Source organism: Eptesicus fuscus, chromosome 4 (assembly GCF_027574615.1).
Source record: "Eptesicus fuscus isolate TK198812 chromosome 4, DD_ASM_mEF_20220401, whole genome shotgun sequence".
Classification (NCBI taxonomy): domain Eukaryota; kingdom Metazoa; phylum Chordata; class Mammalia; order Chiroptera; family Vespertilionidae; genus Eptesicus; species Eptesicus fuscus.
Window position 1 is genome coordinate 46,350,800 of NC_072476.1, and position 19,066 is coordinate 46,369,865.

Here is a 19,066-nt window from a genome sequence, read left to right on the forward strand (position 1 = left end):
CACTTGTATCATGTTTGTTGCCACTTTTTGATTCCAAGCCAAAAATGTCTGCTGCTTATCCCAGACTTGGGGCTATCTAATGGAAGGGGCTATAATACAAGTTGAGACCAGTCAGAGCTTACGCCAGGCTTGAGGTAAATTAGCAAGAGGTACAGGGTACACCAAGGCCAGCTGCTTTTTTTTTTTTTTTTTTTTTTGGCGGGGGCGGTGGGGGGAAAAAAGGAGGTTGAACCTCTGAGAATTTAGAAAAGTCCATAGCGTGAGTTGAGGCAGGCTGCTCATGTGGAGAATCTGCTAGAAGAGGTTGGGTAGTACCCATGTGTTTGATGTTGCAAACAGGCTAGGCAGGTTAATGGAGAGCTCAGATTTGGTGCCCACCTGTGCCAGGCCAGCAGAGTGAGGGGAGGGCTGAATAAAAGAACACTTGCCAGCACTTCCATACCCTGATCCATGCCCCTCCAGACTTCGCCCTGAATCTAGTCAGTTTACTTCCTCCCCATCCGTCCCTGGCACTCTTTGAGCTGCTGTTCCCGTACTGGAGGCCAGAGCAAGTAACTGTAAACGGGTGAGTCTACACTTGGGCCCTTAAGACTTGTCGCACCTAGGTCTCCAGCAGCCCTCCGTCTCAATTGGATGTAATCCCTGCTGGTTTTCACAGCCAGATGTTACAGGGACTCTTCATGGCACTGGAGCACTGGATTGGAGAGCCCAGTGTGGAGTTGGGGTCTCTTGTTCCTCGGGGGAGACCTCCACAGCCCACATATCCCTCGCAATTTTTAATTACACCGTGGTGTGGGACCTGCCCGTTTCTCGTCTCTCCACCCTTCCTACCCATTCTCAACATAGTTTTTTCTTATATCCTTATAGGATTTCTGTTCAGTTAATCTTCAAGTGGTTCTCAATGATGGTTGTTCTATAATTCAGTTGTAATTCTGATGTAGTGGCTGGAGGAGGCGAGTATAGTGTTTATCTACTCTCCATTTTGACCGGAAGTCTGGAAATGAGCTTTGATATACACAATAACTTGGATTGATTTCAAAGATATTATGCTGAAAAGTAATTCTATTTATATGATATTCTCAAAAGGCGAAAACTAGAATGTCAGAGAACAGATCAATGGCTGCCAGGGATTAGGGACAAGAGGAGGCTATAACTGCAAAGAGATATAGCATGAGGGGGAGTGATTGAAATGTATCCTGATTGCAGCAAGATATAAACCTGTTCATGTGTTAAAATTCATACAGCTGTACTGTACATCTTGTTAAAAAGTTAATTTATGTTAATTCTAAAAGTTAAATAAAATTTAAAGAAAACCTTACAGTAAACTTATGCTAATGGTAACTAGTTGGCCATACAGATATTCTGAGAAGAGCATTTCAGGCAGAGTACACAGCTAAAACAAGTTTCTGAGGCTGGCCCATGCCTGGTATATTAAAAGAACAGTGAAGAGCTCAGTGTGGCTACAGTGGAATGAGTAGAGGTCAGAAATATAATGGGGGGCCAGATCATGTAAGGTGTTTATGCCTTTGAAAGACTTTGGCTTTCGAGTGAAATGGGGAGCCATTGCAGGGTTTTGAGCAGCACCGTAATGTTAATTCACTTAAAGTTCTAAAATTTCTCTGTTGAGAAGATTGGTGGCAGAAGGGAGAGAAATCTTGGGAAGCTATTTCAATAACCCAGGTGAGAATGATGGTGGCTCAGTTCAGAGTGGTTATGACGGTTTGTGGTTATGACAGCTGGAGTCTAGAAATATTTTGAAAGTAGACCCAAGAAAACTTTCTGATAACACTGAGAAAAAGAAAAGCATCGAGGATGACTCCAAGTTTTCCGACCTGAGCCACCAAAAGAAGGGAACTGACATCAATTGAAAAGAGGACAGCTTTGGTAGAACAGGCTGTGGGGAAGCAATAGCAGTTCAATTTTGAATATGCAGAGTTTGAGATTGTATTAGACTGCCAAGTGGAAATTTCCCATTTGGTTGAAAGACCAAGCTGCATCCAGTGGCTGTGGGTATATTGACAGTGTGTGGTCCTTTGGGTAGAACGAAATCGTGGAGTATTCTGGAGCACAGTGAAGATCTGTATTATGCGAGGCTCACTCAGACCCGGAAGCATGGTCACTTGTGAGTTACATGTTTTTGCCCTGCTGTTGATTCAGGGGTGAAGCTCATTTAACTTACTCCTTAAGATTTTCTCTGTTTCAGGATATAATATTTTAAATGGTAAAGAATGAGTCTATGAAGAAGAATTCTTAAATGAACCTGTCTTTTCTTGAAGTTTATTCTTTCCTCGTGGCCTATATCTTTGCTCTAATTGCTAGAGTGAGGCTGGGTTATTCAGTGGGTACAATGGCAAATTAGCATAATGAAGTGTCCTGGCTAAGAACAGAAGGTGGATGGCTGAATATTTTATTAATATTAAAAAGATTTTATATTAAAACTAGAGGCCCGGTGCATGGATTCGTGCAATGGGGTCCCTTGGCCTGACCTGTGCCCTCTCGTAATCCGGGACCCCTCGGGAGATGTCAGAGAGCTGGTTTCAGCCTGATCCCCACAGGCCAGGCCAAGGGACCCCACCAGTGCATGAATCTGTGCACTGAGCCTCTAGTATGCATATAAGATCTTTGGTTAATCTCCTCCCACCCTTCCCTCTGAGATTCATTAGTCTGTTCCATGTTTCCATGCCTGTGCATTGAGTGTCTGCCCCCTAGTGATCAGTGCACATCATAGGTATTGGTCGTACGGTCGAAGGGTTGCTTAGGCTTTTATATATATATACACATGTCTTGAAATTTTTTTCTATGCCATCATAATGTTATTTTTTTCTCAAGGAGGTTGTACTAATATGAAACCATCACCTTCAATGTCATTATAATATTCTTCAAAGTGCCTGAAATTCATTAATATCTCAAGGGATATTGCTGATCACTGTTATCTTAGTCCTAATATGTAGTATCAGAAATAACAAGATATAAATAATTGAACAGAATTTTATCTAATAAGTATATTTAAAGTTCATTTCTTCCAAAAACAGCATTTTAATACATTAAATTGTACTCATTTTAGATATCAACAAAGTCATAATTTCCACAGGGGGCTAGATATTAGAAAGCAGATAAAAATGAAACAAGTTTTATTTTTCAAAAGTCCTAAACTTCCAAATTTAGAACACCAGGAACTTCTAAATATATACTAAACAAAATGTAAACATTATTAGAGAAACACAAGTTGCTCTAATAGGGAAAAAAACTGTAATACACAGATAGTGGAACATAATTCATAGATTCAATTTATAGGTATGTCTCAAAGTATAAAATAAATTTTAAAAACCAAATATCTACAAATACAGGCCAAAATCACTGATGACATTCTAAACTAATACACCAACATATAATGCTTTCCCAGAGGAAGTAGAAGGGTTCTCAAGATTTTATGTTGGCCTATAAATTTTCACTTCTTTGTTCTCAAATACAGAAGCAGATGACTCAGAGTTCTTCTTGTCTTTAAATTAATTTCCTGTTGGTGTTTTGTTATATAGGAAACACCCAAATGTCTCATGAGAAGTGCTACCAAACTGTTCTATTTAGAGCTCAGTGACCAAGACATTTCTTTTTTACCCGTACCTCTATTTCCCTTCAAAAGCTTCTTAGGAAACTTTATAGGTAGTGGTGGTAAAGAGTTCAAACCAAATAATTCTGAATTGGCAAAGAAGTAGATAGTTGGCGCTAACACAGTTTTATTTTTAAAAAATCACCACCATCACCACCCCAATTTATTAAACCATAAGTGCAAAATAAGAAAGAAATCATATCCAAAAACACAGCAGGATAAAAAGTACTGGAAAACAAATAGAAGGCATTTAGAACTGTGATGCTTGTGGGCTTCAGTTTGGAAGACATACAGCAAGCAAGTTATCACTAGCTGTTAAACTATGTGTATAATTTGTTTAAATTTCTAACGTGTCTAAATCAAGTTGCCCTACACAAAACAAAAAGGTCATAATTACTGTGCTCATGTAAGAGATGTGTGAATGCTGTAACATGGGAGGAAGAATGGGGTATGGCACCCATCAGGTTAAAAGAGGCAGAACCAGGAAGAAAACTAAGCACTGAATTCGATCTGATCACAAACTGGGAGGAATGTTGCCTTTCTTCAGACTTTTCCTGCATTACATAATTGCAGAAAAAGAATAGCCCTCCTTTTTTTCTTAATGTATCTTAGGCTAAAAATGGCAGAATAAATAGTCCTTAATTAGCACACACTATTTTTAAAAGAAACATTTTTTAATCTGGTTGTTTGCTTGTTTGCTTTTTAATCATAAATCTTAAGAGCTGACTCTTCTGAAATGGTGCGCGTATGTACTGATATATTCAGGCTTTTCTTAAAAGTATACAACTTAAATAGGGGGCATCTGTAATAGTGTCAACAATAAGAAGTAAACAAACTTACTTTGCATTAAAAAAATAATATGAATTATAATTCAGTGTTTTAAACAAATGAAATATTCAACTTCAAATTAAGTATATTTAAAATAACTGCTGTTGTGTCAAATAATGGAACTACTGTTTTATTCAATTAGAAACATACAATTAAAAAACATTACATAATCATCCTATGTTATCACTATTAAAATTATCATTTTCTCTTTTATATGAAGATGGTGGTTCTAAAGCAATACTCTAAACCAGAAAAGCCCATCTAAGTTTTTGGAAGTCAGTGCATTCTGTAACTAAGTGCTCTTGAAAGGTTTAAAGATAAAAAGAGAAGTTATCTGAAAGATATCCTTAATGATCACAAATACTGCCAGTACTCAAAGTCAAGAATGGTATAACCCGAGTGTCAATCAGTTGTCGTTTTTTCTCCTGATGGAAGGCGGTCCCATAACTGTAGCAACTGTTCCCCAATCTGAGGTTCTAGTTCCTAGATAAATCAAAAGTCAGAATAAACATTAAAATAACTGGATTGAATTTTTAAAATCACCAATACCTACACTGATAAAAATGTAAGAAAATCACTTTAAATTTTATTTTTCTACCAGCTCATACTAAAATTATATGGTATACATTGCTCTAATTCTTTGCTTTAAGATTTATGAAGTTGACCTCCAGAATTTAAGACTGTAGTTAACCTGCAAATATCACAACTATTTGTTGATAACTTGGTGAGAGATTTCCATGGAGTTCTGCTAGAATTTTTTTTTTTTTAATCTGGAAATAATGAACTTGGTTTCTAATGGATATTTAGCAAAAGCATTCAGCTTGAACTATAAAAGATAGCATATTAGGTATTTCCAGTATATTTTTTCAAGAGACTAGCTTAGATGATTATATAATAATCTTATCTTAGGTATTAGACTTATTTCAAAATCACTATTTAGGTTAAAAATAAAAATATAACTGAAAAGAATGTTATTTACAGTCCTCTTGTGACAAGATGTGCTTTTTAAAAGAATCCACTTTTCATGTGGTAATCTGAAGTGAGTTACACTGGTTCAAATAAATTATTAGCTCTGTGACCTTAGGCAAAACTAATTTCTCTGAATCTATTTTATCCTACATAAAACTGGGCTAATAATTCATTGTATGCATTAAATTACCTTATATAAAGCAGTTAGCCCAGTAGTCTATATGTATGTTAATTCCCATCACCCTAACTAGTTTAAAATGTATGTCAGCAACATCATGAAGACAAGGTAAAACGTAATAGAAATAAAACAAGCCACAAAACTATTAAAAGGTTATTTTTTTACATTACATAATTAGTTAAAGTCTTAATGGAGTTAAATACTGTTGTTATCCTTAGACTTTAGTAAAATTACAATTACTTCAGAATTACACTTAGTTTTGATCATATCCTTAGGAGGATAACAAGAGTCTCCAAAAAGGAACTTAAGAAATATTTTATATATGCAATGACAGAAAGAAGTCAAATTTACAAAATGTTAAAAAAGCAATGAGCTCTGTAAGAGATATTTTGCAAGCAGGTTTTTACTAGCTTCTTTACAAATCTGAACCACTATTTCCCACCATGTGCATGTGGAAAATAGGATATATATTCTTACATTGGCTCCTCAAACAAATCACTAAATAACAGCAAAACAAAATAAAAAGAAAAGTAGAAGGAAAATATTAAATGCCATTGTATACCTGCCCATCTCTGCTTATCTGGACTTTCTTGTTATCATTCCAAGGATTGAGTAAATGATGTGCAAACTGAAAGGGAAGACTTTCTTTCCGTATCCACTCCACCTTAAACACTCCTCCTAGTCCAGCGGAGCCCCAATCCTGGCTCTTCTCCTTTCCTATCTCAGATGACATCCTAGAAAATCCCTGTGGGTAAAATGAGGTGGAAGGGTGAAAGTGAGGATAATATTAAATGTCTGAATTCAATTTATCTGAGAAAGCTATGAGGGTTTTTTTAAGGGAAAAATATAATATAGAAATAATACATAGCTAACAAAAAAGGGGGGAACATCTGTAATACTTTCAACAATAGAGATAAATTTAAAAAATAAGCTACTTATTAAGTGTTTTTATAAAAATATATATAAGCAAATTTTATAGGAAAGATCAATTCCAGCCTTCTAACATAATTTCAGATATGACAGATATTTTCTAAATGATGTTTCAATAGTTCTAGACCCACATTTATTCCATGATAAATGGATGCAATCTAAACTCTATGCTTTTACTTACAAAAATTATAATAATATCAAATTCATTATTTTGTAAATTCAGATATATGAGTTAAGACACACACTCAGTTTCTTGATTGTCAATACTAACTTCCTTGGCCTATTTAAATAAACATTTTACCAAAAATTCAAGATTCTCATTACTTTTAATCTACCCAGAAATACTAAATCTACAGTTGTCTTCAGAAGCAGAAATTGTTTATCTGGAGAGGTTCTGGTAAGATAAGGCAAAAACAAAGGGATCCCTATTTATCATGCCCTTGACGAGGTGCAATGTATTTCTCATTCTGAGACAGACAAAATTGCATTCCGAGGCAATACAAAGCCAGGGTTTTTTTGTTGTTGTTGTTTGTTTTTTATCTCTATGGTCTAACCTGCAGCCAGAAGAACCCTTACTGCTTCAGGATGGCTCACCTGGAAATGTCCAGATCCTTGAACAGAAAAAACCAAGTAAACCATGCTGCTTTCCCAAAAGGCTCGATTTAGCTTCCGCTCATTACTAGGGGTTGTAGACCAAATACCCTTCTGTTGAGAAATTTCAAGGTTTCTCAAATTGCTACTCTTCATTATGAAGTATCGAATAGGCATGTTTGGTCTTGGTGAAGGAGATTTTGACCCCTATAAAAGAATGCATAAATTCTTGAAAGGTAATTTGACCTTTCGGAATCAATAGGCTCCATTAAATAACATCTTCATGAACATATAAACAAAAATATTTTACCAAATATTCAACAAATGCAAACAGCTCTGTCATTCATTCCTGAAAACCTACACAAGGCTCAATCAAAATGAGGTTAAAGAGCCCAAACCAAGTACTCGATTTCAGAGCATTCAAAATCCCTTATCAAGAAAGGATCCTGGATTACCAAACTTTGACTTATACCCCAAATGTACTTTCAGAAAATATTTTAATAAAGTTCAAAGTCTTAAAACAAAACAAATATTGCTCCAGCTTATTGCCAGGATAGTTTCCAGGTAACAGTGCAAGGAAAGGAAACAAGCAGAAACCAGTGGTCTTGCTGAAATGCAGAGACAGACCAGGCAACTAGTAATTGCATGGCAGTGAACTAGACAGAAGGAAGCTGCACAGAAAGTGAGCTCATGGGGAACTGCAGAGGATTCCCACGGTTTTTGGTTAAGTGCTGACCTGCACACAAGTGAGAAAAAATGACCTGAGGCCAGGAAAAGACCCAAAGGAAAGCAGTAGACCAAACAATTCTGAGCGCTCACACATTTGGCTGGGAATATTTCATGTTATCCCCAACCAAAATAGAAATAATTTGGACTAATGGGTCATTAGTCCACAGAAATATCACACCTTAGTATTAGAACTAAATTAGTACCAGATAAAAACTGCTCTGGACCCACCCTAGCACTGCTTACTAGCAAATCCTGAAAAGATTAAATAGATTGCCACTAACTTAACTGTATACCAGAAGGATATCTAACACTATTTAAAGGAATACAACAAAAATCATGTAGCCAAACAAAATTATAAGGAATGCAAAGAAACAGAAGAATATGAACCATAACTGGAAATAAATTAATCAATAGGAATAGACTCAGAGATGATGCAATTAGGAGACAAGAATGTTAAGGCAGTTATGATAAATATGCTTACTATCTTCAAGAAGGTAAAGGAAACATGAACATGATGAGAGGAGAAATGGAAGGTATTTTTTAAAGACACAAAGGATGCTCTAGAGATGAACTTATAGTATCTGAAGTGAAAACACACTAGAAAGAATGCATAGTAAATAATACACTACAAATAAAAATACCAGTGAACTAACTTACAGATACAGCAATAGAAACCTCTCAAATGAAGCAGAGAGATAATAACCGAAATATAATAATCAGAGCATCAGTGACCTGTGGGAAAATATCAAGTAGCCTTAGATTTGTATATCCAGGATCCCAGAAAGGAGAAGTGAGAGTTGAAATATAAAATATAAGTGAAGAGCCCTGGACAGTGTTGCTCAGCAGTTAGAGCATCAGCCCATGCACTGAAGGGTCACAGGTTCGATTCCTGGTCAAGGGCATGTACCTGGGTTTCAGGTTCAATCCCCACACGAGTTGGGGCATGTGTGGGAGGCAACCAATTGATGTGCCTTTCTCACATCAATGTTTCTCTCTCTCCCCCTCCCTCCCTCCTATTCTCTCTAAAAAAGCAATGGAAAAAAAGGTGAAAAAGTAGTGGTCTTACATTTCCCAAAATTGATGGAAACTATAAATACACAGAATGAAGAAGAAACAGAAGGAAAACCAGACTAGATCATATCAAAATCAAACTGCTAAAAAAATAGTGGTAAAAAGAAAATCTTAATAAAAACAACTAGAGGGCCCAGGTGAGTGACTCGGTTGAGTGTCATGTCACCCTGTACACCAAAAATGTTGCAGGTTCACCAGAACACAACATACAGTACAACAAATAACCCTAGTCAGATACTTACTCAGGTACTAACAACACAAGAAGGTAAAAATAAATAGATTCTAAACATTAGAAATCATTCATTTTACAAATTTTTAAAAAGATATAGTTCTCAATTCCCTATCAAAATTTCCTATCTTCCTAGCTCCATCCTGTCTTGTTTTATAGTATATCCATTGAGTTGATAAAATCAATTAACAATAAAAACATTCTTTTCAATTCTGAAATTACAAACCAAAGTTAAGATAATCTTATTATTTGTTTTAACAACAAAAAAAGAAGTTCTCAAGAAATAGAAAGGAAATAATGAACTACTTAGCTACCTGCCATCAGTGAATGACCTGTTGGTTTTAAAAGACACCAACATGGTAATAACTAGAAAAAATTGGCAAGCAAAAGAAACAAAAAATTTACTCAAGGTATCTCAAGTTTGCCAGCTTCAATATATATCTAGAACAGAGCCCACAATTAGTAACTAAAAATAAGTGGTTTATGATTTTAAATATGTAATATTCGATATGCTACAAAACTGTTCCCTGCTATACCAACTTTTAGATACTCTACCTTTCCTGAGGATGGAGGAGAAGGGCTAGCACAAGGACTTGGGTAATCTTCTGTAGATTTTGCAGAAGCTTGATCTGGTCGGTCATCAGCGCTTCGTTTAGGATGTAAAATTCCTCTATCTTTGTACTTCTGAGGTGGATGTAGTGCTGGAGATGGAGATTTCATCAATACTCTTGAGTGAGAAGGAAGAAGCAAAGACGACCCATTATATGTAAGTTATATATAAGTTCATAATACAAAGCAGATGCCATTTTAAATCACTTTCAAAGACATTATAGTTGATAGGACACTTTTTTAAAGGGAATTTCATTCTTCCATTACATTTGGAAGTTAAGAAACAGTTGGACTATTAAGGTACAGTTTACAAAAACAAATATGCAAAAAAATATTTTAAAACAATCTACAAAAGTCTTTAACTTAATATTAACAATCACCCAAATATTATTCCCCTTACAAAATCCCCATCCTCTTTTATGATAGTATAGGAGAGAACTTAACAATTATATTTTATATTGACATTTAATATATTTTAACATTATAAAATTATTTAACTACATCTAAGCCAATGGCCTTTACAAGAATATTACCCACTCCACTTCCCTTCCACCTCCACAGCATATCTTAGAGCCAAGTAAAATAAATATTAAAAGCATACTAAAAATTGTAGTAAGGTGAAGTGGAAATAATGCTGGACTAGAGTCAGGATAGAAGATTTCTAGGACAGTACTAAATTTACAACTAACTAAGTATATGATCCTGGGCAAGTCTCTTAATTTATGAGCTTAAAAAGTATATATTTGTGGAACAACCAGACATTTAAAAATAAACTAAGTACTTTCTAAAATCGTGCAATATAAATATGATAGCACCACCTATACAATATTCTCGCCCAAATACTGGATTTAATCAAGCACTGAGAGCTAACTACCAGTTTACATGAATTACTTAGGCGTATAGCAATAAGTAACGCCAGGAGAAATGAAGAGACAAATCCAGAATGTGGTACAATAAGTACTCAATGTCATCAACAAGTTCTGTGACTTTAAGCAAAATGATATATAATGTACTAATTTTACCACAGGCTAATTGACATAAACAAGAGTTAAGTTACTATGGCATCTCATCAACATTATAATGAAACACTTTGAATGAAATGATGTTATTCAAGGACCTGCTGTACATCTCACAGTACCACTGACCTAGTTTCTTCAAAAAGGCCAACAAAGGAATTGCTCTGATCACAAGAGACTCAAGAAACAACACCCTAGTACCGTGGTCGGCAAACTGCGGCTCGCGAGCCACATGCAGCTCTTTGGCCCCTTGAGTGTGGCTCTTCCACAAAATACCACGGCCTGGGCGAGTCTATTTTAAAGAAGTGGCGTTAGAAGAAGTTTAAGTTTAAAAAATTTGGCTCTCAAAAGAAATTTCAATCGTTGTACTGTTGATATTTGGCTCTGTTGACTAATGAGTTTGCCAACCACTGCCCTAGTACAATGCGTAAGTCCTCCTTGGATGCTAATTCAAATAAATCTATAGAGAACTGGGGAAATTATCATTTTATTGAAATTGATGATTGGATTTTGATTATGTAGAAAAAAATACCTGTTGTATTAAGAGATGCATAGTTAAATGTGGAAGGGTAAAATGACAGAATGTATGGTATTTATTTTGAAATATTTAAACAAAAAAAGAAAGCAAAAGAGAAAAATATTTGGCTACATACAAGTAGGTGAAATCTTGGTTATTATTGAATCTGGGCTGTGGAGTTCATTATAGTATTTCATTTACTTTGCTGTGTTTCACAATATTTATAATGAATAAATTTAAAGCAGAAAAGGGTAAGTGTTCAATAATTCACAAGCTTCCATAGAGTCTTGCAAGTCCTGCCTACAAGACAAGTTGAAATAGCTTATGCCCACAATTTATTCCATTTCTATAAATATCTTAGATGAAGGACTGTTTCTTTCACAAATGTAATAGCCAAAACTTAAAGATATTAATAAAAATATGATGAATGCATATATGAATCATTAACAACTTGATAAGAAGTACAAAAATTAACTTTTCAAAGATTTTTTCCTCTCATAACCAAAGTTCAATGACTTTTTTAGTTACAACTTCTAAAATTCCATCATTCTTGCCCTGCTACCTAACTGACCTGAAAATTAGCTGACAGAACTTAATGAAGGCAAAACCTTATTAAAATAAAAATGATATTTTCAATAGAATTAAATATCTATTTTTGTGGTTTTCAAATTGATCTTTTACTCTGAGCCTTATTTTAGCTTTTTTTCTCATGCTTATTTGGTTTCCCCAAAACATTTCATTCAAGTAGAAACAAAGTATTCCCGTAAACCTTTCCACCTAAATTTTCATTTAGGAGGAACAAAGAGTTCTAATATAGAACTTATTTATACCTCATTTTTTCTTACAGAAATCTTTTGCCATTAAATTACTATTTGAAAATGATAAGAAAAAAACATTGGTTTGCCTTTAGGATGGGACATGGGCAATTTCTATTATTTTAATAGTTTCTTAAACTATTTTTAAATATTTTCAATTCAAAATATGCTTTTAGGTAAAAACTTTATAGGATGGAGGATATTATAAGGCTGAGGTGCAGAATGTACAAAGCTTCAAATATAGAGTTTGGAAGTTAAGTAAGAGTTAATTGAAAATATAAGCAGCTCAGGTCAGTGTGGCTCAGTTGGTTGGAGCATTGTCTCATATATCAAAAGGTGTGGATATACCTGGGGCACATACCTAGATTTCAGGTTCAATCCCTGGTTGGGGTACATACCTAAGGCAACCAATCAATGTTCTCTCTCACAATGATATTTCTCTCTTTCTTTCTCTCTCTCTCTTCTCCCCCGCCCCCAACCCATCATCTCTCTCTAAAAAGAAATCAATAAGCATATCCCCGGATGAGGATTTTTTTTAAAAGAAAGAAAATATAAGCAAATAGAATATGTGACTATTTTTGTATTTATCAAAGGATATTTATTACATTAAAAATAAATGAAATTCACTGACAAGGGAGAAACCAAGATGGCAACATAGGTAAACACCTAAACTGCTGCCTCGCACAACAATTTCAAAACTACAACTAAAGGACAAAACGGACATCATCCAGAACCACAGGAAGGCTGGCTGAGTGGAAATTCTACAAATAGAAGGAAAGAGAAAAGCACACTGAGACTCACAGGAGCTGCAGAAGTGCAGAGGTATGGAGGCACGTGCACAGAGAGGGCTGGCAACTAAGTACGCGGCTGGCTTTCTCAATTGGGAGGGAGACAAAAGCTCCCGACTGCCCTGAACTCCAGTTCCAGGCAAGACTCTGGGGACCCAGACTCATACGGGGAGAAACTGGACTGTCTGGCAGCAGGCGAAACTCGAGGGCGGCTTTCTCTCAGAGGTGCTTGCAGCTATTACCACGGGACACTGAGACCAGGGGGCCTCTTAGGGCAGGGCTGACAGGAAGCCATAGGTGTTTGCTCCGCCCTGAGACTCCGCCCCATCCAAGCTGAGCACAGAGGCTTTTGCATATGAATGACCTGGTCCTTTGAATCCTAAACTTACCTAACAAAATGCAGCTGAGTCAGTGAAACCCAGAACATCCAAAAGAAGGCCCAAGGCCCCACAGCAGCTTGCATTGCTTCACAGCTGAGCCTCATCTGGACACCTCCAAAACCCAAACAAAGAAGAGAAATCTGCAGATCTCTCCGTAGCTCCTGCTGGGTGGACTCAGGCAGAGGCTAAATTAGCACATCCTTGGAGATCCAAGAGCCAGTGTACCCAGGAATCAGAGTAAGACCATCCAGGTTACAACTCCTCAGATCCATAAGGGACACACTCAGGGGGCAGACTCAGTGAGCACCAAAGCCCCACTGAAGCAAGTCTTGTCATAAGGGTGTCTCCAGCACAGAAGTTCTCCCACCGTAGACACAACTGATCCTCACAGCCAATTGGCCTGGAGGTCAATTCCTCCCAGTGATACCAACAACAATCAAGGCTTGACTACAACAAGACTGTGCATACAGCCCACAAAGGGGTGCACCAAGAGTGTCCACCTCAGGTAACTGGGGAGGCTGAGCCACTGGGCCCTATAGGACACCTAGCACACAAAGCCACTCTATCAACTCAGGGAAGCAGCCAAAATGCAGAGACAAAGAAACAGGTCACAAATGAAAGAAATGGAGGAAAACCAACAACTGGATATAGAGTTCAAAACCACAGTTATAAGGTTTTTCAAGAATTTTCTAGAAAAGGCCAATAAATTTAGTGAGACCCTAGAGGATATGAAAAAGAACCAACTAGAAATTATACATACACTGACTGAAATAAAAAATAATATACAAAGATCCAACAGCAGACTAGAGGATCACAAGAATCAAGTCAAAGATCTGAAATACAAAGAAGCAAAAAACAGCCAAAACTGGTTTGGCTCAGTGGATAGAGTGTCGGCCTGCGGACTCAAGGGTCCCAGGTTCGATTCCGGTCAAGGGCATGTACCTTGGTTGCGGGCACATCCCCAGTAGGTGGTGTGCAAGAGGCAGCTGATCGATGTTTCTCTCTCATCGATGTTTCTAACTCTCTATCCCTCTCTCTTCCTCTCTGTAAAAAATCAATAAAATATATTTAAAAAAAAGAAGAAGCAAAAAACACCTAACCAGAAAAGCAAAAAGAAAAAAGAATCCAAAAATATGAAGATAGTGTAAGGAGCCTCTGGGACAACTTCAAGCATACCGACATCTGAATTATGGGGGTGCCAGAAGAAGAGAGAGAACAAGATACTGAAAACCTACTTGAAGAAATAATGACTGAAAACTTCCCCCACCTGGTGAAAGAAATAGACTTACAAGTCCAGGAAGCACAGAGAACCCCAAACAAAAGGAATCCAAAGAGGACCACACCAAGACACATCATAATTAAAATGCCAAGGGCAAAAGACAAAGAATATTAAAAGCAGCAAGAGAAAAACCTACAAGGGAGCACCTATACGATTGTCAGCTTATTTCTCAACAGAAACTATGCAGGCCAGACGGGAGTGGCAAGAAATATTCAAAGTGATGAATAGCAAGAACCTACAACCAAGATTACTCTACCCAGCAAAGCTATCGTTCAGAATTAAAGGTCAGATAAAGAGCTTCACAGATAAGAAAAAGCTAAAGGAGTTCATCACCGCCAAACCAGTATTATATGAAATGCTGAAAGATATTCTTTAAGAGGAGGAAGAAGAAAAAGGTAAAGATAAAAATTATGAACAACAAATACATGTCTAGCAACAAGTGAATCAAAAATCTGATGAACAGAATAAACTGGTGAATATAATAGGATCAGGGGCATAGAAAGGGAGTGGACTGACAATCCTCGGGGGGAAAGGGGTGTGGTCGGTGCGGGAAGAGACTGGACAAAAATCGTACACCTATGGATGAGGACAGTGGGGGGTGGGGGGGAGGGTAAGGGCAGAGGGTAGGAACCGGGTGGAGGGGAGCTATGGGGGGAAAAAAGAGGAACAATTGTAATAATCTGAACAATAAAGATTTATTAAAAATGAAAAAAAAATTCACTGACAAAATGTTTTTATTGAAAACATTTATTTAATCTACATCTTGCCATCCTAGAGTGAAAACTTTAACTATAAATAATTTTTCTCTAAGAAGTAATCCCACAAAGCTTATAACTTCTCTCTTCAAAAATAAATCTTCCTTAAGAGTCCTCATTCTATTCCTCACGAAGATACATCAACTCTAGGCATTATCCATCAATTCTACAAAAAGTCCTATTGTTCAACAGGTAAGAGAATGAAAAATGTCAGGCTACAACTTGTAAGAAAAGGAAATGCTTGATCCTGGTATCACAAGGGGGGAAAAATGAACTTATAAGGCAAGCAGTCTCTCAGTATAACTAATTACACTTTGTAATACTGATTTTCTTCTGTATTTCCAAATTTTATCAAATGAATATGTTTTACTTTATAAAGGAAAAAAGAAGTTTTTATTGAAAAAAATGTCTGTGTGCCTCTGTTAGTATGTGAATATAGGTACACACATAATACATATGCGTTTATACACATACACAGTTCTCTATGAATCTAACAGGGTTTTTTTATAGACAGGTGTAGGAATAATAAGACCACATTGAAATATCTACGTAAATGTATGTGCACATTCTAAATATTCGCTGTTCAAGTAAGCTTTTAGAATAATCTTTTCAAAAAAGTGGGGGATGTCTAAGTAGAAAATATGGTTTTTACTATTCTCCTTTTGTTTAGAAGGGTCTACATCAGAAAGGTTCTGCTGCATACAATGTGTGGTTTTCTTGGCAACTGGCTAAATTATTCCTAAAATTGGTATCTGAAAAACTTGGAAACCAATATATATTATTCCTCTTTCACCGAAGTCTGAACTAACACAGCCTTTATGCTTCACTGAAATAAGCAAAATTTGATCAAAAGAAGGTAATGAAATCCCCATCTGATCTATCTTTTGTTTCCATTGTTTCTATTTTCAGTTTTTTACCAGTGAAATCATATTACTACAGAGACTTTCCACCAATATTGCCAAAACTAGCATCACAGGCAAAATGTTGTCTTTGTTATCAACAAGGTAAGAAAATTTTTTCTAACGATAAAAAGAAACATATTTGATTCTATTAAATGTGTTTACAAGAAATAGTTCTGAATCATGCCCAATGATTCATTATAACCACTATCATATCCTATATAATAAAAACCTAGTATACTAAGTGTCTGACCATTCGACTGTTCAACCAGTCACTATGACATGTACCGATCACCAGAGGGCAGATACTCTGACCAGGTTAGCTTGCTGCTGGGGTCCGGAAATCAGGACTGGGCGAGACAGGCTGGACACGCCCTACAGCCCTCCTACGGTCCTTCCCTGGCCCTGATCGTGCACCTGTGGGGTCCCTCAGAGAGCCAGTTTCAGCCCGATCCCTGTAGGCCAGGCCAAGGGACCCCACTGGTGCATGAATTCATGCACCGGGCCTCTAGTTATATCATAATATATTTTTGGATAAATAATTCAAGAAGAGATTTCTAACTACTGGCAATCAGATAATAAATAAAAATGTCATATCTAATTGCTAAATGCCAGAAAGAATAAAAGAATTTGATTAAATTGAAACAAATTTTGTCACAATAAATTTGTTTACTTAGTATATGCCTCTCAATAAAATGTAAATTCTCTGAAGGAAGAGGTCTATTTTGTTTTGTACATTGTTCTATCCCTCACACTAAGAACAGGCATTCAATGTATCACTGAATAAATGGATGATTTTTCTGTAAGAATACTAGTCAGCAATATTGATATCTAGGTAATACTTGTGGGTTGTTCTTTTAAATGGCTATAGCTATCACTTCTTGCTGTAGGGTACCTAGGAAAGATGCCACTTGATATGTATTAACTAAAATGTATAATAAAAAATGTTGCTATCTTCTCAACAGACCCTAAATTTGTGAATTCTTAAAATTAAACATTTTGAGTTTTTCCTGAAAAAAAATTTATTAAATAACTCACATACCAGTAGCCTGAAATCCTTCATATTATCTTAAAACTTGTAAGAATTACTAGTGGCCTGGTGCATGGATTCATACACATTGAAAGGAAAATAATTAGAAGAAATATTTTAATATTTAATATTGGATTTTGTATTCCACATGGTCCATGTACCATATTTTATTTTACAATTTGAAAAAGTTGAGTACACTGGTCTTCATTCGGAATTTCTGCCTTAACTATATGGTCAATGTCATGTTCCGTTTGTAATTTGGATTCACTATCTAATATCAATAATATGTGAGCATGAGGCAGTCCACATTTCTGAAATTCGATGACATGAATTTTAGCTGTAGCTTTGCCAAATAAATCAAATTTACATTATCATTTAAAAGAGCCTTCAGCTTAATATTAAAGACACTGGCTACCAAGTCAGGTCTGTTTTCAACTTTTTGCCAGCATTGTAAATTATTTGTAATACCTGCCCATTTTGGATTGCACGTCATGATTATGAATATATGGGCCTTGCCATACTTCATTACAATTGCCACAGCATCCTGATATTGCTGCTGCTTATTTCTGGGAGTACCCTCAAAAGACAATGGAAGTATTATCATTTTACCAATCAGCACATTGTGACTTTCAGATCTATATATGAGATGATCCACCAAACCACTATATTTTTCAACTCTCAACTTAGATTGGTTTGCTTTAATAAAATTTATCCAATTGGCTTCCATTTTTTAATATGAATCGACAATATACTGTTGAGTTAATTTTCCTGCATTTAAAATAGGATTGAACGTGTCCCGGACAGAGAGATGAAATCCATAATACTGCATTTGTGTGCCTCATGTCCTTACATTTTGTCTAGTATTATTGTTGATTTATACTGTCGTCTCTGAGTCTTAATGCAATATCCATTCCCCAGCCTTTTTCACCATGTGGAAAAAGAATAGGATATGTCATTGCATCTAAAGTAGGGAACAGGATACTGATTTCAGTTTAGTGGCATTCGGATTATTGGGATCTGGTTTACAATAAATGAGCAGGTCCCTTTCAAAAGGAGGTTCTCCATCTTCGTTTCTGAATATGATGGCAACCTCAGTTACACGGGGAGAGTTATATCTACCCGGATCACTGTTACGATCATATTTAATCACCATTGTTACTTCCGTGGGAGCAATACCTTTCGCTGCTGCTTCAGATTGGGCTTCCTTTTCTACCTCATGTAGCATCTTGTATGATTTTGTTAATTCGTTTATTTCATGCATGAGGTTGTTGATATTGATCATGAATCTTTCTGAGCAACCTTGGTTTTCTGGCATGCTAATCTTCTGTCGCTTTGGCCATGTCTAAAACGTAGAGTTGAGCAAACTTCCGAGAAACACCATCTGAAGGATAGTCAAGTTCCAGTATGGTGGTAAACTTGACCGTGTACTGTAAAACAGTGTGGCCCATATCCTGATGGTGAAGTGATATTTGCACCCACTGAAGCAAAAGCAAAAGAACTATTTATGGAACAAATATTTTCCATAAAATTTTTACTGTCAGAATCTTCGTTTACCATTAATTTTTTAAAATATGCTGGGTATTCTGGAAAATTTATATCATTTGAACAAATTTTACCTTTGCTGCAACATCAAGTAAATTTTCCATCAGATGGTTTTTCATTGGAGAAATTTAGTGATAGGCAAAATTGACATCGAACAGTCATTCCACCACAACTATGTTCAATAATTGCATCTTCGTTTACTTCATTTTCGCTGTGAAGGTAGTTCCTACTAGTATTGGTAGTACTTGTTGATGACAGTTTTTCAGACATATTCTGTCGACGACGATGCTTTCTTTCGGCTACA

The 19,066-nt window shown here is 36.3% G+C and overlaps 1 protein-coding gene across 1 annotated transcript in view; it reads right to left on the reverse strand.

The window, feature by feature from the left end:
- Positions 1–2,974: 2,974 nt before the first annotated feature.
- The window catches only part of YTHDC2 (YTH N6-methyladenosine RNA binding protein C2), a 73,077-nt gene continuing 56,985 nt past the window's right edge, over positions 2,975–19,066 (reverse strand). Inside the window, exons 26-29 of the mRNA XM_008144467.3 lie at positions 9,688–9,859; positions 7,107–7,310; positions 6,145–6,327; positions 2,975–4,918 (exon numbers count right to left, since the gene is read on the reverse strand). Coding sequence (XP_008142689.2) covers positions 4,838–4,918; positions 6,145–6,327; positions 7,107–7,310; positions 9,688–9,859 — 640 coding nt within the window. The 3' untranslated portion in view covers positions 2,975–4,837. The remainder of the gene's footprint in view (positions 4,919–6,144; positions 6,328–7,106; positions 7,311–9,687; positions 9,860–19,066) is intronic.